At 39.9% G+C, this 25,833-nt stretch overlaps 1 protein-coding gene and 1 pseudogene across 6 annotated transcripts in view; one reads left to right on the forward strand and one right to left on the reverse strand.

Annotated features, from left to right (window-relative positions):
* Positions 1 to 291: 291 nt before the first annotated feature.
* The window catches only part of SINHCAF (SIN3-HDAC complex associated factor), a 45,801-nt gene continuing 20,259 nt past the window's right edge, over positions 292 to 25,833 (reverse strand). For 5 of the 6 annotated variants that reach the window (XM_054442506.2, XM_063672558.1, XM_063672557.1 and 2 more), the window contains 5 exons: positions 17,818 to 17,965; positions 14,988 to 15,087; positions 13,547 to 13,673; positions 7,369 to 7,519; positions 292 to 2,589 (listed from right to left, as the gene is read on the reverse strand). In XM_054442506.2, the coding sequence (XP_054298481.1) occupies positions 2,430 to 2,589; positions 7,369 to 7,519; positions 13,547 to 13,673; positions 14,988 to 15,087; positions 17,818 to 17,945 (666 nt within the window). In that variant the 5' untranslated portion in view covers positions 17,946 to 17,965 and the 3' untranslated portion in view covers positions 292 to 2,429. Of the gene's footprint in view, positions 2,590 to 7,368; positions 7,520 to 13,546; positions 13,674 to 14,987; positions 15,088 to 17,817; positions 17,966 to 25,017; positions 25,158 to 25,833 lie in introns of those variants that run through there. The other variant, XM_063672560.1, reaches the window with a different exon arrangement.
* Positions 23,448 to 23,545, forward strand: LOC129011097 (small nucleolar RNA U13; annotated as a pseudogene).

Below are 25,833 nucleotides of genomic sequence, written 5' to 3' on the forward strand. Positions count from 1 at the left end.
CTAAAGTCTCAATGATGCTTCCCACTATGCCCATAGACAGTAATAAAACCACAGACAGTAAAAAGTACTGGGAACATTTTGTTCTTCCTTTTAAATCCATCTTATCCACTAGATTAATAATTGTGCACATCAGTTAAAATGTCTTTTATTCCAAAGTCTATGTCTCAGTAAAGAGGAATTTATTCCCTTCATGGCTTGTTATTAATACTAAGCACTTAAACTGAGTATATGTGAAGGCCAAAAACATTATTCTTACTGAAGACCTGTCAAACAAAGCCACAAAACAGCTCCTTTTATTTTCTAATAAGACTAGATTTATTCAATACCCTAGTAAAAGTTTTGATTATAAGTATCCAACAGTATAAAAAGTACAAAACAGATCTGTAGATTTCTAATATATTAATACAAAGTGCATGACTACATACAGTACATCCTACAGGCAAAGAGAGGTGGAAGGGGAAAAAGAAGACTGTGGTTGAGGTCTAGTAATAAATAAATAAATACAGAAGTAGAGATGATCCATATTATAGTATATTCTACCACCAATACTGCAGCCAAAATGTACAAAAAAAATCATTTCAAAATAACTCAGGAGGATGATAATGGCTGGACTTTTGTAATTCGCCTCAAAGACTGTGGGAGAGCCAACTCAACTCACTGTATAGTCTGTGCATATGGTGGCTTGTAGCATGTAGGTTTTTTCCAAAAGAAGGAAATATAAGATGTTTAGATTAAGAACTATAAAACTACAGGGTGCCTATAAAAGGTGGCTTACTACTTATTGTTATTATACTATCCAATTTTTAAAATGCAGTTTAAAAAATAAGCACTGAGTCTTGTTATTATAAGGCAGGCAAATGTTTCTCCCTCATTCTGAAAAGACTGAACTGGCGATGCTTTTCCTGAACATTTAGAAAAGAGGCAGTAAGAGTACTCCGGTTTGGGTTCATCAAGTGAGAGGCTTTTCATGAAAATCTTAGGATTGAAGAGCTCTAAGTTCAGGATATCTCAATGTTCAGAAAGCCTGACTAAAAGAAGCCAAACCAAAACCATTTAATGTGAACACAAACCTCTTTTCTTTTAGTGAGTTTTACTTTTAATACAGAGTGAAAGAAAATAAAAAGTTAATAGGCTAAAACAAGTCAAACACCCATTCTACACAGATAAAAAACCTTCACAAAGGTCAACTGAAGTAATCCAGAGCTGAAACTGAATTGCGCAGATTTTCAATGAAGTCACAGAAGTCATGTAACACAAACAAAAGTCGATTATATTTACACACTCAGCAAGCCCTCTAAGAAATGTGCCCCAAGAAGCATTAACCTTTGTTTTGTGCCATCCTGAAGACTTGCACATTTTATTTTTCAGATAGCTTAACATTTTTAATCGAGTGTGTTCTCCACCATGCGGTAATGCTTTGGTACTATTCACACAGGGTCTCGCCTGTCCTAAAGACTTGCCATTTCCCCAAGAGGAGCTCTGATTCTGCTTTAGAAGTTTTACATAAATTAAAATCTTTATCAAATATTAATATGAAGGGAGACACTGGATGCAACATATATAGTCAAGTTACCTCTCTGTATATTTAGAAATTACTTTCTCCTCCAAGGTATTTGCAACAGAAAGCTCAGTCTGTCCTGCTTAATAATCAGTAGTACAGGTTTGAATCATCAGAAGCTTGGCAAGACCTTAATATTTCAAAATTATTAACAACTACCTCTAGGGGCAAGTTCATGTTACTGAGTTATGACAAATTTATTATCATGAGGGAAAACAAGAGTAGCCAGCCATCTTAAAAATGCCCCAACCACTGCTTCTCAATACAGAAAGACTAAAAACTACATACAGTTTATCATACAACAAATCCCATCTCTGTCCCCTGAAATTCCCCTAGTTTCATTCATTAGAAGGGGATTAAAAAAAAAAAAAGACTTAAAGAGCACTTTACAGCAGCATTCAGCTTTCCTATGAAATACTCAGCATCTTAAATATTATGTACAACTCTTTTTTTAGTAAGCTAGACACTGGCTTCAGAGTTTGTGGGACTGGGGGAAATCAACCCATTCAAAACTACTCTAGAAATTGTCTTTTGGCAGAATAGCAGGTATCCAAGTTAAAAATAAGAGGGTCATTTGAGACCAGCCTGGCCAACATGGTGAAACCCCGTCTCTACTAAAACTAAAAAATTAGCTGGGTCTGGTGGCGGGCACCTATAAACCCAGCTACTTAGGAGGCTGAGGCAGGAGAATCACTTGAACCCGGGAGACGGAAGTTGCAGTGAGCCAAGATCACGCCACTGCACTCCAGCCTGGGTAACAAGAGCAGAACTCCGTCTCAAAAAAAAAAAAAAAAGAGGGTCAGTTTGTTGCTTTGTGGTCTTTTCAAAATTCAGATTTTTTTTTTGTTCCCCTTCTACATAAAAACCTCAGTCACCACTCCTGAGTGGAGATGGGCAGAGGCTCTGGCCCCTGCTCCTCTGGCTTCTCGGCAGCTGCTTTCTTATTGCTGCAGCAAGGCTTGAAGAGATGTGTGTCAATGAGGACTTCCCCAAAACGGCCTTTATAGATGATCCCACAACATATCTTCTGTCTAAAAGAAAAAATGGAGAACAAGATACATTAATAAGGAAGAAAAATAGGAATACAAAAGAAATCTACTCACTATAATAACTAGTCCAATATAACTAAAGAGTTGTGCTTCTACAATCTTGCACATTCCAAGTGAAAGGGCTCCTAGAGTAACCCCAATTAGCTAGAGAAGGGGAATTACCCAGTTGCCTTAAAGGCCACACTGGAATCTTCTCAAATATTGAGGAAGATGGCATTTTGAAAGACAGCAGTCAGTTTCAAAGGCTGCCCCTGATGTTGTTAACTATTTCCTCCAAAATCACCAACTCTTGAAAAAAAAATCAGCCACCATAAACTGGCTGATGCAGCTAGCAATTTTTTATATATATTTAATTTTTTTTTTCTTTATCAACTCCTAAGTGCTTGAGTGGTAGTTTTTAATTAAATACTGAGTAGATAAAAATACATGTGTGGGCCGGGTGTGGTGGCTTACACCTGTAATCCCAGCAGTCTGGGAGGCTGAGGTGGGCAGATAACTTGAGGTCAGGAGTTCGAGACCAGCCTGGCCAACATGGCGAAACCCCATCTCTACTAAAAATGCAAAAATTAGCCAGGCGTGGTGGCACATGCCTATAGTCCCAGCTACTTGGGAGACTGAGGCAGCAGAATCACTTGAACCCAGGAGGCGGAGGTTGCAGTGAGCCGAAATCACACCACTGCATTCTAGCCTGGGAGACAGAGCAAAACTGTCTCCAAAAAAAAAAAAAAAAAAAAAAAAAAAGTGTGTGTGTTAGCAAAGGCACCAAAAATGACAACACAGTAAGAATGCCTACAGACCACATACTCTAAGGGAAAAAAAGATCATTTCCTATGAAGCTCCCTGCAGGCCCCTCCACAGTCCCATCCTACCTCATCTCATCCTCCCCCCACTTAATTTTAGGTTTATCGCTCCCTTTTCTTTATACTTCATGGTTTCACCGTGTGTTGGCATCTCTAATCATACTGCACAGTTATCCATTACACACACAAACACACACACACACACACAGAATCACAATGTATTCTGCAATGTTTTAGTCAACATTAATTGAGATCCATACATATTGTTATAGAGCTTTATTTCATTTTAACATGTATAATATTCTACCCTGTGAATATATAACACAGTTTTATTTATCTACTCTTATTTTAATGTATAAATCAGTGGACACATCCTAAAGGTTTTTACTAGTTTATATTGCTGGCATATAGGAATGGGAACATCTTCAACTTTACTCAAAAATGGCCATTTATCTACATGGTTATAACTATTTACACCTATAACTGACAGTGTTCTCATCATTCCATACCCTCTCTCCAACATTTGGTAATAGACTTTATTTTAGTTTTTCCACCAATCTAATGAGTATAAAATGGTATCTCATTGAAATTTTACTTTGTATTTCCTTGATTTTCAAAAAGTTTGAACACATTATCATTTAATTTGTTATTTTATGATTCCTTTCTAAGTATGTCCATTTTTCGGTTGGTTTATCTTTTTCTTCTATTATAGGAGTTGTTTGTATATTCCAGATACTAATCCTTTGTCAGATATATGTGCTGGATATCATTTCATTTTCTTTATGGTATTATTTGATGAATTTAAGTTCATAATTATAATGTTATCAAACCTGGAGGTTTTTTTAAATGCTTAGTACTTTGTCATAAAAAAATCCTTTCCCACTCAAAACTCATAATCTATTTTCTACTTTAATGCATCTGTAATTGGTGTTTGTCTATGGTGTGAGGTAGGGAACCCAAGCCCAATTTTTCCATATGAATAACCATGTTGTTTTTAATATCCTAGCAACACTTATTGAACAGACCATTTTCGCCCACCAATCACCCCCACATCATGTATCACATAACAAGTGCTATATACATATGTGGGCTTGTTTCCAGGCTCTCTATACTATTCCATTGGTTTATTTTTCTATTCCTAGTCCCAAAACACATTAATTACCATGGCTTCATAATATGTCTTGATTTCTGTTAGGGCAAGTTTATCCACATCTTTCTTTTTCTTCTGAAGATGCCTATTTTGGGCCCTTTGCTTTTCTATATAAATTACAAATTAGCTTGTAAAGTTCCATAAGTATGTTGGGATTTTGACTGCAATTACCCTGAATCTACAAGGTGATCATCTCCCTAACAGTCAGTTTAATAATATCTATGAATGTGCTATACGTCTCAATTTATTTAGGTGTCTTTAAATGTTATTCAATGGCCAGGTGCGGTGGTTCATGCCTGTAATCCCAGCACTTTGGGAGGCCGAGGCGGGCAGATCACCTGAGGTCAGGAGTTCACTATCAGCCCAGCCAGCATGGTGAAACCCCATCTCTACTAAAAATACAAAAATTAGCAAGGTGTGGTGGTGCATGCCTGTAATCCCAGCTACTCCAGAGGCTGAGACAGGAAAATCGCTTGAACCCAGAAGGCGGAGGTTGCAGTGAGCCAAGATCGCACCACTGCACTCCAGCCTAGGCGACAGAGCGAGTCTCTCTCTCTCTCTCTTCATACACATATATTTATTTATATATATATACACACATGCATGCACGCGCACACACACACACACACATATATAAATAAATGTTATTCAACAATATCATATGATTTTTACATAACTCCTCCAAAGGGCTTTTGATATTTTACTACTACATTATTGTATATTTCCTAACACTATGATAAAATGTATCATTCTAATGCCAAACTGCCTAGATTTAAATCCTGCTCTACTTACTGTGTAACCTTAAAGTACTTCCTCTTTGTACCTGTGTTTTCACATAATGCTTCACAGAATTGTTATAAAGACTAAATAAGGTCAGGTGCAGTATCTCACACCTGTAATCCCAGCATTTTGGGAGGTCAAGGCAGGCAGATCACTTGAGGCTAGAAGTTCAAGACCAGCCTGGCCAATATGGCGAAACCCCATCTCTACTAAAATACAAAAGTTAGCCAGGCATGGTGGTGCATGCCTGTAGACCCAGCTATCTGGGCGGCTGAGGTGGGAGAATCGCCTGAGCCCAGGAGGTGGACATTGCAGTGAGCCAAGATAACACCATTGCACTCCAGTCTGGGCTACAGAGTGAAACTCTGTCTCAAAAAGAAAAAAAGATTAAATAAATGCAAACTTAAAGTGGTTTAAAGTATTTTAAAGTATTTACACTATGCTCTAGGCACTGTTCTAAAGTGTTTACTACTACTGGTACTACCACTATCACTACTACTACCAATATTGTATTGGTTAGAGCCTTCTGTATAATGCTGAATAGAAACAGTGATAGTCAGCACTCTTGATTTGTTCCTGATCATAGAGAAAATGCTTTCATTTTATCACAATTATGTATTATGTACTTTTGTACTTTTTGTAAGATACCTGTTGTCTAAGTAAAAAAGTTTCCTTCTATTCCTATTTTGCTAAAACTTTTTTTTTTTAAACCTTAAAGGAATGTTCAAATTTGTCAAACTCCTTCTTTGCACCACTAAGAAGACAACACCTTCCTTTAGAAACTATCAATGTGGGCTAGGCATGGTGGCTCACGCCTGTAATCCCAACACTTTGGGAGGCTGAGGCGGGTGGATCACCTAAGGTCAGGAGTTCGAGACCAGCCTGACCAACATGGTGAAACCCCTTTTCTACTAAAAATACAAAAATTTAGCCAGGCGTGGTGGCCATGCACCTGTAATCCCAGCTACTTGGGAGGCTGAGGCAGGAGAATCACTTGAACCCGGGAGGCAGAGGTTGCAGTGAGCCAAGATTGAGCCATTGCACTACAGCTGGGGCAACAAGAGCAAAACTCCATCTCAAAAAAAAAAAAAAAGAAAAGAAACTGTCAATGGGGTAAATTATATTAGTTGATCGTCTCATGTTCAAACCAATCTTACATACCTAGAATAACCCTAGTTTTGGTATCAAACTTATATCAGCCTTAAAAATGCTTGGGGCCTATGCCCTATTTTATCCATAGTCTGGAAAAGCCAGTGCATAGGCCCCAATCATCTGTTCCTGGATGTTTAGTACAACTTGCCTATTGTGGTTTTTTGTTTTTTTTTTTGTTTTGTTTTGTTTTTAAATAGAGTCTTGCTTTATCACCAGGCTGGAGTGCAATGGTGCAAAAATAGCTTACTGCAACCCTAACCTCCTAGGCTCAAACAGTCCCCTCACCTTGGCCTCCCAAAATGCTAGGATTACAGGTGTGAGCCATCACGTCTGGCCTGAATCAATTTATTATGAGATTATCTCGGTTTTTCACTTTTTCTTGAGACAGCTTTAGCAAGATGTCTTTTTTCTAGTACTGTACCTGCTTCACCTGTATGTTCAAATTTATTGGCATAAAGTTGTCTATAATATCCTATTATTCTGCTTTATCTATACCTAAGTCTCTTTTCTCTTTCCTAAAATTGCTTATGTGTATTATCTCCTTTTCCTGATCCACTTTATCTCCAGTATTTTTTTGGTCACGTCTTTTTGAAGGACCAACTCTTAGTTTTACTGATTCTCTCCACTGCATATTGTCTTTCTACTCCATTTATCTAGCAATAGGCAATGTAGGTACCTTGATGTGATTTTTATTTTAAATAAATTTTAATAGGAAGAACATACAAAATCCCACTTCCCTGCTCAATTCCTGCTTAATCCACTGCAATCGTGTGTTACCAACTGTTTGCCAAATGCCATTTAATTGCTAAGGAAGTAGAAAAACACTGCCCATAATTAAGATGGTCTGCTGGTTAGAGAGATACTTTCTGTTTCTTTTACCTTTTCCAGTATGTGAGATCTAAAAAGGAAAAAACTGGTGTTCTGTTAGAACCAGAAGCCATCTCTGTATCTGAGCCGTCGTCTGACTGGTTACTGTAACAAGGAGATTGAGCTGGGGAGGCACTTGAGGTGGTACTGTGAGCATCAGAATCTGCAATAAAGATTAAAAGAAAAAATAAAATTTTCAATTTCATTACATGTAATTGCAACTAAACCTCAGCATAAGACACTGTGAATGAGTTGGTAAAAAAGAAAAAGTAAAAAATAATTCATTTTCTATGCACTACTGATATTTGAAGATATTCAGACTAACATGTTTTTTAAAGAAGTGAAGAAGATGGAATAGACATACTTTTTCCTTTTCCTCCTGCTTATACCACTAAAATCCCTGGATTATTATATATAAAACAAACCTAAGATTCCAAAAGTTGATGATCATCTAGGGAGCTCAAGACCCAAGGCAAGCCATGGTGGTAGGTTCCTTAGTTTTTCTGGATTTTCCTTTTGCCTCATAATCCCCAGCTTTGGAAGTGAAGCAGCAGCCACCCAGAAATGCCAATGGGTACAGACAACCAAAACGACAACAACAAAACAAAAATCCAAAACCCCAAGTAAAACCTGATCTCTCTAGCAAAGAACTAGGAAAAGGGCAGCCTAGCCAGACAGAAAACGTTTCTAAACACTAACCTTCCTGTTCCAGCCAAAGCCAAACCCACGGAAAAAACTGTGGACACCTTTCCTAACCTCAGCAGAGGCTAAGGTGAAGAGCCTTACATTTCCACCCTCACAAGACTTAGGAAGCACCCCAACACCTACACCAGTATGGTGTCAGAGGAAGCCTTGCGAAGTCAGGATTTTCGTTATGGCCCACTAAGTACAAGGCCACCCTCACCAGGTGGTAGTCTGAACTCTCTCCTGACACCCAGTAGTAACAAGGAGCCTCCCCCTCCCCCCGACCTCAGATGTCAATGGAGGTTGAGGGAGAAACCGGAATTCTAACACCTGGCGGTAACAGGGTGGTGGTGATGCCCCTCCCTCTTTCTCTGCTCTGAGGGGTGTCAAAAAAGCCAGTTAAAATAGAAGGGTTAAATAAGACCCAGAGTCTCACAACATAATCTGAAAATGTCCAGGTTTCAATAAAAAATTACGTCAGTCCAAGAATCAGGAAGATCTCAAACTAAATGAAAAGGCCAACACTAAGATGACAAAGACAATAGAATTATCTGACCAAGATTTTAAAGCAGCCACGACAAAAATGCTTCAGTGAGCAATTATGAACACGTTTGAAATAAATGAAAACATAGCCTTGGCAAAGAAATAGGAAGCCTCAGTAAAAATAAGATAGAAAACTATAAGGAAAAGATAAATGAAAAATTTGTAACTGAAAAAAATACAATAAAGAAAATAAAAACCACAGTGGATGGGCTGAGCAACATGGAGGGGAGAGAGAAAACAAACAGCGAACTGGAAGAAAGAACAACAGAAATTACCCCATATGAACGACACAGAAAACAAATGAACAGAGCAGGAGAAACCTGTGGAGCTTAGTCAAACATGCATCTACATTCATGTCATTGCAGTCCTGGAGGGAGAGGAAAAAGAGAACAGAGGTGAAAAAGTACTCAAATATAGTGGCTGAAAACTTGTCAAATTTGGCGAGACATAAACCTAAGACTCAAGAAGCTAACCAAAGCCCAACAGAATAAACCCAAAGAAATCCATGCCAAAACACATCATAATTAAACCTCTATAAACTAAACCAAGAGAAAAATCTTGAAAGCAGCCAAAGAATAATGACATTATACCTATAAAGAGAAAACAAAAGATCCTGATTTAATAAGGAATAAAGGCAGTTCATTAGATGCAGAGCTAACCCTGATTTAATACTCTGCCTGTTTATGTGAAGATGTCATATAAATGTACAAGCCAGAAAGTAAGTTTCTTGGTTAACAGTCATTGTGCTATAAGGCTGTTGTACTGCCACGTCACAGCAAGAGCAGTATTATAAACCTCATAAACACAGGTGGGGCCTACCATACACCTTGCCTGTCCCAGGACACGTGGACAGAGCAATCCTTCAATTCAGATAACCAATCAAGTACTTATTAAATATTTATAAGGCATCAAATCCTGTGTTACATGCTGCATGGAAAGAAACAGACTAAAGAAAATTTTGGGGTTTTTTATTATTTTTATCTTTTGATTTTCCTTGAGACTGGATCTCACTCTGTCACCCAGGCTGAAGTGCAGTGGCATGACTACAGCTCGCTGCAGCCTCAACCTTCTGAGCTCAAGCAATCCTCCCGTTTCAGTCTCCTGAGTAGCTGGGACTACAGGCACACACCACCACACTCGGCTGATTATTTTTTTAATTTTTAGTAGAGACAAGGTCTCGTTATTTGCCCAGACTGGTCTCGAACTCCTAGCCTCAAGCAATCCTCCCACCTCAGCCTCCCAAAGTGCTGGGATTACAGGCATGAGTCACCATACCTAGCCAAGAAAATGTTTTTGTTTTTGTTTGTTTGTTTGTTTAAAACAGAGTCTCACTCTGTCGCCCAGGCTGGAGTGCAGTGGCTGGATCTCAGCTCACTGCAGCCTCCACCTCTTGGATTTTCATGCCTCAGCCTCTCGAGTAGCTACAACTACAGGTGTGCACTACCACACCCAACTAATTTTGTTATATTTTTAGTAGACAGGACTTCGTCATGTTTGCCAGGCTGGTCTTGAACTCCTGGCCTCCCAAACTGCTGAGATTACAGGTGTGAGCCACCACACCCAGTCAAGAAAATGTTTTCTGAATAGAGCTCACAAATATTTTATATTAACAAATATTTACACAAAACAGCATAAAATTAGGTATCCAAAACAAAGAAAGCACCGTTAATTTTTTAATATGTTAACTTAGCAAACAAAATCCTCAAGAGTAGCAGGTTTTAAAAGAATGAGTCTAGTGGGATGTTTAAGACTTCCTAAATAATTAACATCAATAGACACCTCTATGCTGCTGAGGAAAACTCACTCTCCTAGAAAGTGCTTAATACCTTTAAACTATTTGAAATTTCAATTATCTGACCATTTTTGTTTTGTTTTGTTTTCGTTTTTGGAGACAGAGTTTTGCTCTTGTTGCCCAGGCTGGAGTGCAATACCACAATCTCGGCTCACCACAACCTCTGCCTCCCAGGTTCAAGCAATTCTCCTGCCTCCGCCTCCCAAGTAGCTGGGATTACAGGCATGCACCACCACACACCCAGCTAATATTGTATTTTTAGTAGACACGGGGTTTCTCCATGTTGGTCAGGCTGGTCTCAAACTCCCAACCTCAGGTGATCCGCCTGCCTCGGCCTCCCAAAGTGCTGGGATTACAGGCGTAATCCTCCATGCACAGCCCAAACTGCAATTTTAAGTCTTAAAAATTACATAGGATTTGGAAGGCATCAAGGAGTGATTAGATGGCATCAAGTCGGTAGGGACAATGGGCAAAGTCAATGAGCAAAGTGTGGAAGCCAAACACACTCCAGGAACTGACTCAGCTCAAACAAAAATAGGACCTTCAAACACTTTCTAGGAATTCTCAACCATATTTTATAGCAAGCAGAAATCACTGCAGATTTTGGAAAGGATGACACAAAAAGAATAGCTAACATTTATAGAGGAATTTATTTTGTTTTACAAAGCCATTTTTTACTTGATTATCCCCAGTTCTCTGATTAGAAAATTATGGTTAAACGTCAAGTGACTCCAGAGTCACACATTTGCTAGTGACAAGAGCCGAAATTCAAATCCAGATCTGTAACTCTAGGTCCAATGCCTTTCCAGTACACCACAAAATGTCTTGAAAAGGGAATACAGGGCTGGGCACGGTGGCTCACGCCTGAAATCCCAGGACTTTGGGAGGCCAAGGAGGGCAGATCACCTGAGGTCAGGAGTTCAAGACCAGCCTGGCCAACATGGTGAAACCCTGTCTCTACTAAAAATACAAAAAATTAGCCGGGTGTGGTGGTGGGCACCTGTAATCCAAGCTACTTGGGAGGCTGAGGCAGGAGAATCGCTTGAACCCAGTAGGGGGAGGTTGCAGTGAGCTGAGATCGTGCCACTGCACTCCAGCCTGGTTGACAGAGCAAGACTCCATCTTTAAAAAAAAAAAAAAAAAAAGAATGAAAGAAGAGAATACAGGCCAGGTATGTGCAGGATGCACAGAAGCAAGCACATAACCAGAAGCACAGACCATTTAGTGGGTGATATATAAAAATTCACATGTCTCCCAACTGCTTCAATGCACAAAGGTGCCAGCAATTTATAATGTACCTGGTGAACACCCTGTTTCAGTTTGAGCCTCCACAATCTACACACCTTATTATCAAAGGAATTTATTTTCAGTCTCTAACTACTACACAGCACAGTTTCATAATAAAAATCTAAAATTACACTGAATATATTCCCTTAAGTAAGGCAAAAGTGAGGTATCACTTTCTCTATAATTAAGGGAAAGGGCTAAGAATATACATATGAATAATCAGTTCCTCTGCCTTCAAGTGATAAAAGAAAATTAATGTTTCCCAAATGTTCATTAAAACATCTAGTGAGGACTGGGTGTGATGGTTCACACTTGTAATCCCAGCACTTTTGGGAAGCCGAGGTGGGTGGATTGCTTGAGCTCAGTTTGAGACCAGCCTGGGCAACATGGCAAAACCCCAACTCTACTAAAAATACAAAAATTAGCCAGGCATGGTGGTGCATGTCTGTAGTCCCAGCTACTCAGGAGGCTGAGGCACAAGAATTGCTTATACCCGAGAGGCAGAGGCTGCAGTGACCCAAGATCACACCACTGTACTCCAGCCTGGGTGACAGAGCGAGACCCTGTTTCAAAAAAAATAAATAAACAAAAGAAAACATCTAGTGAGAATGTAAGGCAGAGTTAAATCTTTAGGGAGATGGGGGGTTGAGAGCTGGTTAGGAAAGGTAAGTGTATAATTAAAATACATATACAAATTTATATTACCTAAATATTTTACTACATCTCTACCACTTATTAAGTGGCCCAGGTCAAGTTTAAATCACCCCTTTGTGCCTCCCATTCTGAGCTCTAAGATGGAAATAACTGAGATCACATATGTAAAGTGCTTAGTATACCAAAATGCTCAAAAAATGTTGAGTTCTCCTGCACTCCTCACTTTACCGTCACTAAACTTTGATGTCTTTTTCCATTATTCTAAAACAAGATTATAACCATTTGTCTTGATTGATAATGTTCTCTCTAACAGGGCCCTATAGATTTTTTAGAAGTACTGAGAGCTCCAACAGAGATCCACAACCCCTAGCTGCAATTCTGAGAAAGATCTAGAAACAGAAAGTATATTCCTAACCTATTTGGCCACAAAATCTGGCATGACCTAAGCTATGATTATAAGCAGACAAACCTGACTAGCCTATGTACCATCTATTTATTCCACTAAATGTGAATACTGCTACTTTTTGCTGTAAAAATACTAATGTGTTTGGTTCAATAATGCTCCTTCAAACCCCAAGGGTAATAGAGATATTTATTAGACAATAACATTATATGCAGTTTATTTCCTTTTCAAAATCCAAAATCTCAATTCCAAAATACAGATGTGCCATTACAGCAACCCCCCCCCAAAACTTCCAATAATAGCATGTGACCTGACATTAATTAGACATTCCTTTCTCATTCTATCACACAACACACACTGCCCCTTAAACCTGAAAGAAGCCCTGAGGTTGGCTGTATTTCAATATGTGAGTTATGATTTCTAAAGTTACTTTCCAGAAAACCTGGACTTTGGTCTCAGATTGTCCCCTAATTATTTACGTACCTTCTTGCACATCTGCAGGACTCAATTTCCTTATGGATAAAAATCAAGTAAACGAGCTAGAAATGCACCTTCTAGAAAATTAAGATGTCAATAAAGACATCAGGGTGGTTTCAGTACAGTCTGAAGTGGTTAGCTAGTAGAAATACTCTCTTAAGACATCAAAATCAGAAAGAGTACCAAGATTTCATAGAAATAAGATAACATCTCTACCAAGTCAACATTGCCTTCCAGTGCTCTTTATAAAAAGCAATAAAAGAAAAAATGATCCACACACGCCATACACCACCCCCAGCCAAAAATAACAAAACAGTTATTAAGTACTAATGTTGTAATATCAAACTTACTATGACGTTTAAATTCCTTCTGCAGTTTACTGATCTGGTTGCTTTTTATCCTGTTCCCAGATAGAGTTTTCACTTTCTTTGGTTTCAATGTAGTCTTTAGACTGGGTCCAGCCCTTGCATCTACCACCTGGAAGAAAATACTGAATATTTAATAATATTTTTTAAATGACACCAGTGTATCCCTTTGGGTCAGATTCGTGCCTATTTGAGAACCACAGTTTTAATACCGAAAAGAGGATGAAGCTCCATGTGCACCTTTAATCATCACATGACATAAGGGAATAAATAATATTTATCTACTGGGGTTTTTTAAGATATTCTTTCCTGTGAAGTGGGTAATAGTGGGAGTCTATTGGAAAAAAATTTAAATAGATTTGTATATGGGATAATCGTTACTGGATGACCCAACTAGGTTAAAGAATCAAACCTAAAAACAACTCCATTTCTACAGGATAATGTTTTGCAGTTTACGAAAAGCTTTCATATACTTTTTATCTTCAGTACAAAGCAAAAAATGGGGCTATTTTTGTTACTCCAATTTTAGACGGAAGGAAAACAAGGCAAAGATAAATTATGCATTTTGCCTTATTTCACCAAGCGAGTAAATGGGTAAGAGGGGTGGAGAGGGGAAAAGATTGGAATCAAGGTCTTCAGGCCTATTCTTTACGCTTTTTTCACTATACACCTTAATCTCTGAGGTAAGTTACACGACAGCAATAGCATGTTCTCCCACAGTCTAGCCCAGCCATTGATCTCGCCCCATATGGTCCTGTTTCTTAGGTATTCATTCACATTTATTAGTTGCAGATTTCTACCCCATGTAAAAAGGAAGGTTGTTATCATCTTCAAAATCATGACTTATTATAATAACATAACACTGTCATCAAAGGACAATGTAAGGCTAGTGTGAACGATAACTATGTGTTATACTTTCTATACACCATCTCATCCAGTTCTCACAATAGCTCTGTAAGAGAGCTATTATCTTTGCACTTCATGAATAAATATAACCTGCCCAAAGTCCACAACTAGTAAGTGGTAAAGGCAAAATTCAAATTCAAGTCTGATCCTAAAATCTATGTGTTCATTAGTACCAACCTGAGTTCAAAGGATCATGTTATCCAAAGAGATTTAAGAAAAAGGATTCATGTCTAATTAACTCTGGGAATTACTAGGTTAAACCTAAAAATAGGTGAATGCTTACTGTGAATCTCCAAAAGGGGGATATTGGATACAGCCTTAAGGAAATGCCACACCAGGCTATTCTGTTCTAAAGATGCCAAAATGTTAGGCAATTATATCTGAGCAGCAGCTAGTGTTTTTCTTTATTCTTTTCAGACTTTTCTACCCTAGGGATATATTACTTCCTAAATTAGGGGAAAATTAATGTTACTTTAAATATAATAGAGGTATAATTGAGAAAAAAGAAAGATGGACTAACATGATTCCAGTTTTTTTTTGATCCTGCTGGCAACTTCTTCCATCTTTTCACAAGCAGGACACAGGCATTGCAGATGTCTCCTGAACGAGTCTCATGCAATCTGATAAGAAAACAATCAAACCTTTATCAGTCTCCCTTACCTTAAAGAATTCATGCAAGCACATTTCTTTTGGGGAAAAAACTGTATCTATGTATGGTTTATAGATACAATTTAATCATCCTGGATGATCCCATTCCATTGTTTCTATAGAATATTTCAGAAATAAAATTATCTTCTAGATTCAACAAACCAATTCTATGTACTGCAATTTGGTTATTTTGAAATAGCAAATGCTTTTAAAATTAAATAGGCCAGGCTGGGTGCGGTGGCTCACACCTGTAATCCCAGCACTTTGAGAGTCTGAGATGGGTGGATCACTTGAGGTCAGGAGTTTGAGACCAGCCTGGCCAACATGATGAAATCCCGTGTCTCTACTAAAAATACAAAAATTAGCTTGGCGTGATGGCGTGCACCTGTAGTCCCAGCTACTCGAGAGGCTTAAGCAGGAGAATCGCTTGAACCCGGAAGCAGAGGTTGCAGTGAGCCAAGATCGCACTACTGCACTCCAGCCTGGGTAACAAGAGCGAGACTCCATCTCAAAAAAAAAAAAAATTAAATAATTAAATAGGCTGGTGCAGTGGCTCACACCTGTAATCCCAGCATATCAGAAGACCAAGGTGGGAAGATCACTTGAGTGCAGGAGTTCTAGACCAGCCTGGGCAACACAAGGAGACCCCATCTCTACTTTAAAATTTTTTTTAAAAAAAATTTAATTTAAAAAAATGCTTTTAAAATTAAAGAGTAAAACTCAAGACCTAAAAGAGATTCTGATTATCATGGTTTTAAACAATGCTGTTTAATTAATCTTTCTTGAAATGTGTAGATATATTTCTTTTTTGGTGGGGGTGTGGGGGTGAACAGGATCTCACTCTGTCACCCAGGCTGGAGTACAGTGGTGGGATTATGGCTCACTGCAGCCTCAACTTCCCAGGTTCAAGTGATCCTCCCACCTCAGCCTCCCTAGTAGCTGGGACCACAGGCACATGCCACCACGCCTGCTAATTTTTCTATTTTTTGTAGAGACAGGGTTTCGCCATGTTGCCCAGGCTGGTCTCCAACCCCTGGGCTCAACTGATCTGTCCGCCTTGGCCTCCCAAAGTGCTGGGATTACAGGTGTGAGCCACCACACCCGGCCTGTGTAGATATTTCAGAAGTATCCAAATGCTAACTTTGGCAAGTAAAATAAGGTGCCATAATATTCCAGTTTCGCAGCAAACAAAACCAGAGAGGCATTGTAGTTTTAAAAAATGAAAATGGCCAGATGAGGTGGCTTATGCCTGTAATCCCAGCACTTTAGGAGGCTGAGGCAGCCGGGAGTTCGAGACCAGCCTGGGCAACACGGCAAAATCCTGTATCTACAAAAAAATAGAAAAATTAGCAGGGCATGGTAGTGCATGCCTGTAGTCCCAGTTACTCAGGAGAGAGAGGTGGGAGGATCACCTGAGGCCAGTGAAGTCAAGGCTGCAGTGAGCCATGATAGTGCCACTGCAGTTCTGCTTGGGTGACAGAGTGAGACTCTGTCTCAAACAAACCAACAAACAAACAAACGATTATATTGCTGGGTAAGGTGGTGCACACCTGTAGTCCCAGCTGCTCGAGAGGCTCAGACAGGAGGATCACTTGAGCCCAAAAGTTCAAGGCTATGGTGTACAATGATCACACCTGTGAATAGCTACTGTACTCCAGCCTAGGCAACGTAGGAAGACATTGTCTCTTTAAAAAAGAAAAGATAAAAAGAATGATTTCCCATGTTAAAAATTACTTTCACCACTTTTTCTTATCAAAACATTTGTTGATCATTTATTGTTAATCCTGGACTTTGTAACTATTCTGAAGGTGTCAAAAAGGTCTGTGCCAACCATGCCTTTTTAAATTTTATTTTTATTTTAGTATCTTCATTTCCTCAACCTCCCAGGCTCAGGTGATCCTCTCACTTCAGCCTCCGACGTAGCTAGGACTACAGGCATGTACCGCCACGTCTGGTGAGTTTTTTGTTTGTATTTTTTGTAGAGATGGGTTTCCCCATGTTGCCCAGGCTGGTCTCAAGCTCCTGGGCTCAAGTGACCCACCTGCCTCAGCCTCCCAAAGTGCTGGGATTACTTGCGTGAGCCACTGCACCCGGTCAAGGGTAATTTTTTTTTTTTTGAGACGGAGTCTCACTCTGTCGCCAGGCTGGAGTGCAGTGGCATGATCTCGGCTCACTACAACCTCTGCCTCCTGGGTTCAAGTGATTCTCCTGCCTTGGCCTCTGGAGTAACTGGGACTACAAGTGTGCGCCACCACGGCCAGCTTATTTTTGTATTTTTAGTAGAGATGGGGTTTCACCATGTTGGCCAGGATGGTCTCAATCTCTTGACCTCGCAATCCGCCCGCCTCGGCCTCCCGAAGTGCTCTCAGATTACTGGTGTGAGCCGCTGCACCCAGTCAAGGGTAATTTTTTTAAAAGCCTTTTTAAAAATTAACCACAAAAGGAAGTCAACAACAAAAGGGTTTGTCTAGCTACAACTATAAGGGGCTTCACAATTAATGTGGTAGCTCCTTATAATCTGGAAAAAAGTAGGCTGTCAGCATTGTTTGATTCATTTAAAAAGCAGGAAACTTAAACAGCCTAAATTAGAATAAGTGATTTTTCTTATTAGCACATTGTTCCAATCACCTTGCTTACAAATATTTCTGTATGTTGTGGTATTTTTTCACTCTAAGAATAGTACAAACATCAGGTGATCTTACCCAAAACAGCTCTGGAAGTCCTTTTCATAGCGTTTACTGTCAGTGAATCGAGAACTGGAGGACTTAGCTCTGCAAATACAGCAGCCCTCTATACTTCGGTACATCTTTGGCTTGTGAAAACCAAACATCTTTTCTTCTGGGCAACAGTCTGTAAAGCCAAGGGAATTGACATATCTTTGTTGAGGGCTGTAACAAGGAACCATTAAAGAGTTCTCTCTGCTCCACCCCACCCCCAAGCAACTTGGTGTTATATGACCAAGACAGGCAGGCAGCTCAGGGGAAGACCTCCTGGATCTACCTCCATTCTTGGCACTATCAAGGCAAGCGTATAAAACACAAAGAAAAGCCTAGTTATTTAAGGAGGACTCTACTACCTCCTAACTCGCCTAGCAAACATGCACTCTAAAAATGGGTAAGAGAAGCATTTTTTTAAATCAGGTTTTTAAGTAAGAAATGCCACAAACAATCCTGTAAAATAATGAAGCTGTACACAATTAAGGATGCATCCTTAAATTTAAGACACACCTTTTTATTTTGCACATTTGCATTATGTGATTCCCCTCCGGGGAAGTTTTGAGCATTTACCATGAATACTATTTGATACTAAGCACACAACTAGCTCACTATGTATCAGCCCATACTACTTTGCCTAATGGGAATTCAGAGGGGATTTCTTCTGTGATGAATGGGAAGTTCTAAGCAGTCAAGTTTGCCCCTAAATTGAAACTGCTGAAAAGAAGATGTAAAATTCACAAAAATCCAAGGTTAGAATTTAATAATAATAATTCCTTATTATCATTAAGACAAAAAAAGAACGAGCTCATGTTGTCTGACCGTTGATCTGCCCCTTAGTTGTTAGAGGTTTGCGGACCTCTTCTAGGAGGCTTTGTGCCTGAGAGTGGTAACAGTGGGAGGCAAACGTCCCAGAGATGTAGAGTAAAATAAATTGCAGTCCTCCTGTTAAAAAAAAAAAAAAAATCTCAACATCAAGGAAGGAATGAAGAAAACAGCTCTGGGGCTGGATGCAAATATGTAGCTGGCAGTAAATCTGTACCTTAGGAAAAGTAATTTGGAATATCAAAATCAAGGGCCAGCTCACCAGAACATCTGGACTAAGAGAGGTGATGAAAAGGCAATGAATATAGAAACTAAACTCCAATGGACAAGTCAGAGGATGTGTGTATGTATGAGGGTCTAACTATAAATTATCACAAAATTATCATGTAAAGCAACAATAAAAGAAAAAAAAATTTTTTTTTTTTTTTTGTGAGACAGAGTCTCGCTCTTTCGCCCAGGCTGGAGTGCGGTGGCGCGATCTCGGCTCACTGCAAGCTCCGCCTCCCAGGTTCAAGTGATTCTCCTGCCTCAGCCTCCCCAGTAGCTGGGACTACAGGTGCCCGCCACCACGCCCGGCTAACTTTTTGTATTTTTAGTAGAGACAGGGTTTCACCGTGTTAGCCAGGATGGTCTCGGATCTCCTGACCTTGTGATCCGCCCGTCTCGGCCTCCCAAAGTGCTGAGATTACAGGTGTGAGCCACCGTGCCCGGCCAAGAAAATTATTAATACCACTTTCGTGTCCATAGTTTTAGGAGTTATTACCACAGAACACTACGTTTTTAAAGTTGTTTTAGAAATAAACTTAGATGAGTAAACCTAAAGCTTCAGTACAGTCATGTGTTGCTTAACAATGGGGACACATTCTGAGAAATGCATCATTGGGCATCCTTGTGCAGACATCAGTGTCCTCACACAAACTAAGATGGCAATAGCCTACAACACCCCTAGGCTATATGGGATAGCCTACTGTTCCTAGGCAACAAACTTATACAGCGTGTGACTGTACTGAATGCCGTGTGCAACTGTAATACAATGGTAAGAATCTGTGCATCTAAATATAGAAAAGGTACAAAAAAATATGGTATTATAATCTTTTGGGACCACCATTACATATGCAGTCTGTGGTTGACCGAAACGTCCTTGTGTGACATATGGCTGTATTTGTCTTTGGATTATCTCGTCTGATCCCATTCCATTCCAATTCTGGTCAGTATAATATAGAAAGTATTAATGAAAATGATTCAGAAGTAACCAAATATCCAGGCTTTTTTGTGTATTTTTTTGGTATTAGGGGTTTTGAAATATAGACAGAGGTTTTACAACTTTTAAAAGAAATTTTTTTAAACTTTTATTAGCAAATAATTAGCTAAAAACTGAAGCTTCCCTTTCAAACAGGCTATTGTTAATAAACTGTTCCTCTGCAATGTTTTTGTTGGTGAGAGGCAGGCAAAAGAGTGGGATGGGGGCAAGGCAGAAGGCCTTGATGCATTTCAATAATTAAGTCTAAACAGTTACCTCTAAGAATTGTTTAAAAAAAAATTTTTAGTTGATAATAATTTTAGTTAAATGCTTGGGAATTTGATGTCTTTGAGAGGAATAAAAACGAGGAAGTAAGCTCTACACAGTCATAAGAAAAGATCTAGAGAGGCCTGCTCAAATGAGGCAGATTTTTTTTTCTCAATCCAACAACAAACCCATATGATAACTGAAAAGAAAATCCTGAAGAAAATGGTCGCACGTTGCTTTGGAAAAAACAATGTCAAATGACAGAAGATTGCAGAAACAAGAAAGCAGAGTAGGAGTTATTGCTTTAATTTGTATATTTCTGTTTTAAGGCAAAATGTAATACGGCCCTCGTCCTCACACCACCCTGCGCTCTTCTCCAAACTCGCCCAACAGCTTGCATTACCATCAAGAAGGTCAGAGAACAGTTCCTCTAATACTCTCCAACTTCATCCATAACTCTTGGAAACTTCAGCCTCCCTTCTCAGCAAGGACAAAAGAAGCAGAGCAAAAAAAGGCCAGTTCATTCCATTAATACACAGACCAAATCCTATTACGACAGATAGATTCCTATCTCTACCCTCACAATCTCTTTCCCTTCCCCTAAATAAACAAGTCCTCAAAGCTATCAGCATTCAGCTCATCTCTAGAATGTGAACTACCTTCACTGAGGTTGGATTTGACCAAGACGCCATAGTTTGTGCCAGTTACCACACTGGCAAGCTGTTAAGGATGTTAGGGTTATAGGTGAATACTGAGGCTTTCTTTTTAATCAGCAGCCATTGTGAATTAAGTGTTCCTCTTCAATGATTTTTTTCTGCTGGTAGGGACCTCCAAAAAACTTACCCACCACCCCCTAGCAAGACATTCCAGTCATAAGCTGAGGAATATTCTTCTTAGACATAGGGGAGAATAGGCTGATGTCTTAGGATTCATAATCCATTTTTATATAGTTCCATGACCTTTGTCCTGACAAAATTATTCTGCCTGAACATCTGAGAGGGACCTAAATCCTAGGGCTTACCCTCTCCTAGGCAATGCTCAGTGAGAAATGCAATGAGGTGGCAGACACCTGTCCTTATGCAACACACAAGGAGCATGTGAACCTTTTAATGGATGACAACTTAATAAACCTATTAAGCCTTTTCTGAGCTTATCCTCACACTTAAGAGGCACCTGGGAATCTGCAGCAAATACACAGGGGTTTCATTTTGGGCTTTGTTTACAGCAACCAAGTTAAGCAGTGGTTGGTGTTTAACCATTTCGAGGTTTGGGAAGCCCTGAGATTAACTGAAAGTATTTTCAAAAATCTACAAACCCATGAAATGTTTAAAAAAAGACAAAAAAAACACTACTGAATCTCTAGAGCAAAACCAAGGACACAAAATGGTCTCTGAAACCAAGTTACTTTATATATTTAACAAAGTAGTGGGTGGGCGTGGCATAATTTGATTTTAAGCTGGAGATTTGTTTTTTCAAGCAACCTGGTGGTTCTTTAGAATACTGCTTTCCTAGTACCAAATTTGTGCAATATTAAATGATTCCTCCAGTACAATCTATCTTATTTGTTCAAATGACACCATCAGCTATGAAACCATCTGTGAATTTTGCCTCTATCCTCATAGACATCATATCACTCAGCACTATGTTTTAAAGGAAGAAAGGTAATACTATCTGCTTTCTAATTGATTAATAGTTACAGCTGAGAACAGACCCCATACACTCTCACCCTTAAGCGTGTGTTTGGGGAAAGAAGAGGAAAATTAAGCTGTGAGATAAAGCCAAAAATCAAGAAAAACTTAAAATACTGATTATGAACTGTCATTTGTCTTCTAAAATTAAAGAGTGGTATGGTTGCAAAACTCTGAGTATACTAAAAGCCACTGAATTGTACACATTACAAGAGTGAATCTTATAGTATATAAATGAGTGAATTTTATGGTACGTGAATGATCTCAGTAAGCCTGTTTTTGAGATATTTAAAAATAAAAATAACTGAGTTAGGAATTCACTTGTCTTTATCATCTTTGTAAACTCATCATCTAGGATGCCAGTCTCATAGTAGGTGTGTCAACCCAAATTGAGAGACCAAGATAGGAATCTCAATCAAACAAGGTTTATTAGGCCGAGCTTGAGGATGTGTGCCCAGGAAGCACAAGTTCCAATAGGTTATAACCTGTGTTTCAAAGCAGATTACATGAAGCACGGTATTCATACATTTTTTTAAACAGGGGGATACCTGCAGTACAGTGAAGCAACAATTACATTCTTGTCGATTTGACTGGTATTCAGTGATGTTACACATAAGGTAAAGTAAGTATGTGGCTGAGCGGGTAGGAGAGAAGGGTTAATAATTGTGTAGGCATCTCAGGGTCTGGCGGAAGGATGATTGATTCCATCCTGCCTTTGTTCTATATCTGATACACAAGTTTACAACCAGTACCTGCTAGTAAAATATTTAACAAACTCTAGTTACAAATGCACAAAGGGTCAGCCTTAGTTAATAGGCCATTATTTTATTACCCATATGTCCAAACTGCAGCCATCTTGGCTCACTTTTCTCTTTTCTTCTGACACTATCATCATCATCTATCTATCTACAGTATGTTTTCTTAAGGTCCTTGAAATTAAAAAAAAATCATTTCAAGATGTTTTTCAAGATTTGAGGGATTACAGTTAAAACATGCCTATTTATGGGAGGTTCTAACACTGATCTAACTGACACAGCTGCCTTTGCACGTACACATTCTTCAGCCAGAACAAATATTTAGAACAGGCTGTGTCAACCCATTTTTCCTTGTATTTCCACATTTTCTCCCTTTTGATCAAAATTTCTCTTTAGAGAACACAAATGATCATACTTTATGTCCTTTTGTCCCTCTGCATTGGGAAGGCTCATTCCCAGGAAGTCATGTCCCACGTTGGAGGGAAAGAGGTGAGACGACGCTGATGTAGGCCTGAGGCGGACACTTCAGGGGTATGTAGTAGAATCTGCTGCTACGCTTACAGGATAATTCTATCTACATTGTGCTACCATAATGGGGGGGAGGGTGGTGGTGTTTTTTTTATCAAGATAGGGTTTCACTGCATTGCCCAGGCTGGTCTCAAACTCCTAGCCTCAAGCAGTCTTCCCACCTTGGCCTCCCAAGTGCCAGGATTGAGTGTGAGCCACTGCACCTGACCTATAATTCTGGTTTTAGCAATAGACTTACATAAGTTGGTTATAAATACCATGAGTAATTTAAGTGATAGTAAGAGAAGTATGATAGAAACTATATCAAGGTTTGAGATCCTTTTGTCATTTATAAGTGTGATGATTGGGCATTCACACGTGTGAGATGTGCCTCCCTCAAACCTTGTTATGACAACGGCACTTTACCCATGAAAAAGGGGTTGAATTGCAGACTGGAAGAAATAGGAAGCCAATTAAATAGATCATTGAGAAGATCGGTAGTTTGTGCCTCTTGTAACCATTTAGCTTGCTTGGAAATTCTTTCTATGCAAGTCTCTACTTCACCTGAGGTGTTGATGTAAGTGCAGCAGGCAGTGGGAGCTACTGCACAGACTCCTTGTCCCAGCTACTCGGGAGGCTGAGGTAGGAGGGAGCCCAGCGAGGTCAAGGCTGTAGTGAGCTGTGATCACACCACCACACTCCAGCCCAGGCGACAGAGCAAGACCCTCCCTCCAAAAAAAAAAAGCGCCCTTCAATTTGCCAGCTATTTTGCCAGCTATTTACACTATGTGCCCATCCTTGAGTTGGTGGGTGTGGCCCAATGCCACATACCAAAATGTATCTCTTAACTATTCATTCATAATAGTTTGAATAGGTAAGTTGTTTAAAACATGAGTGAGCCATGGATTGGTTTTACTGCAGGCCTTACAAAAGCCTGCACAAGCACGATATATAACAAATGAGACAGCCGGGCGCGGTGGCTCACGCCTGTAATCCCAGCACTTTGGGAGGCCGAGGAAGGCGGATCACGAGGTCAAGAGATCGAGACCATCCTGGCTAACACGGTGAAACCCCATTTCTACTAAAAATACAAAAAATTAGCCAGGCACGGTGACGGGCGCCTGTAGTCCCAGCTACTCGGGAGGCTGAGGCAAGAGAATGGCGTGAACCCAGGAGACGGAGCTTGCAGTGAGCCGAGATGGCGCCACTGCACTCCAGCCTGGGCAACAGAGCAAGACTCCGTCTCAAAAAAAAAAAAAAAAAAACAAAAAAAACAAATGAGACGTGCTGGCACAATTTGCTTTGCTTTTTCTCATTTGGACATTCAGTTGCCAGTTATGACAGTAACGGTGGGAGACCAGGAATGTGCAGGGACAGTGGCCTGGAAAAGATGAGGAATTAAGTTTGTGTTCTAGATAAGTTAGAGAATTTGTCCCTGATTGGCTTACTGTTAGATAGACCTGGGGGCGGTGGGGAGGGGTGAGACTTAGGGGATATCACTAGGCACAGAATGAAAATATGGCCTGGCTTTAGAAGCTGAATTTGAGTTTGGAAAGTGACACTTGGAGGGAACTGATGTAAGTATATGGTAACATTTGGAGTGCCAGAAAAATCAATCTCTGGTGCAACAAGTAGCATGTAATGATCCTGAATGGCCCTTGGAAGCTGGTGACAAATCCAGCAATCTGAGAGACTGCCTCCATCTGCCACACTTTAGGAGAGTTTAGCTAATGAACTATTTTTCCATCCCCAGCAGAGACCCTGAAAGTCAAGTGTAGGTGGCCATCGTGTGTACAGAAACATTAACCAGGTTATATATCCTATAATCGGAGTCAAAGCAGACAAGGCCAATAGTCCTCAAAGTCAATATCATACTCTAAGAATGTTTAGACAGGAGATCATACAGGCCTGGTCTGAAGTCTTGGGTCAATTAGCTGTCCACTCAGATGTTGTCAACTTCTCGTCCTAGTTTCAGGGTTGAAGCTGTTTGGTGAATCAGAGACAGGGATCTTTGGTGGGAGTCATGGTCCATTCAGGTAGTTGTGCCTTTTTAAGGTGAGAGATATGGATCCGTGAGTCTGCAACCTTTAACTCTGCTGTGCATGGATTAGTCAACAGTACCTGGTAGGGGCCCCTCCACCAAGGCTGGCGGGAGTCCTTTACAAGATGTCTTTTCCAACAGACAAAATTTCCAGGTTGGAGGTCATGACCAGAATCTTCATCTCCCAGGAGCGCACTGTGGGACATGTCTTGCACTAAGGTCTGGCTTTTCATGAGTTGGTGAACGAGTCCCTTACAATAGTGCAAGATGTCCCCATTCAGCAAATTTGGATCAGTCATCTTGATTCCCATGTGCCTGGGTCTTCCAGTTACAATTTCATGAGAAGAGAGCTGATAAAGGGATGGATCAAAGGTTGAGCAATACCAAGGGGAGTGCCTTCGGCCAGCAGAGGTGAAAAGCCTCCATAAATTCAGCCAATTGTGTTTTTATTATTCCGTTGGTCCATTCTACCCATCCAGAGGAACTAAGAGTGGTAGGCACAATCAAAATACTGAAATATAGGCCAATTTTTTTTTTTTTTTTTTTTTGAGACCAAGTCTCACTCTGTCACCTAGGCTGGAGTGTAGTGGCGTGATTTTGGCTTACTGCAACCTCCGCCTGCCAGGTTTAAGTGATTCTCCTGCCTCAGCCTCCTGAGTGGCTGGGACTACAGGCGTGCGC

This window comes from Pongo pygmaeus, chromosome 10 (assembly GCF_028885625.2).
Source record: "Pongo pygmaeus isolate AG05252 chromosome 10, NHGRI_mPonPyg2-v2.0_pri, whole genome shotgun sequence".
Lineage (NCBI taxonomy): Eukaryota > Metazoa > Chordata > Mammalia > Primates > Hominidae > Pongo > Pongo pygmaeus.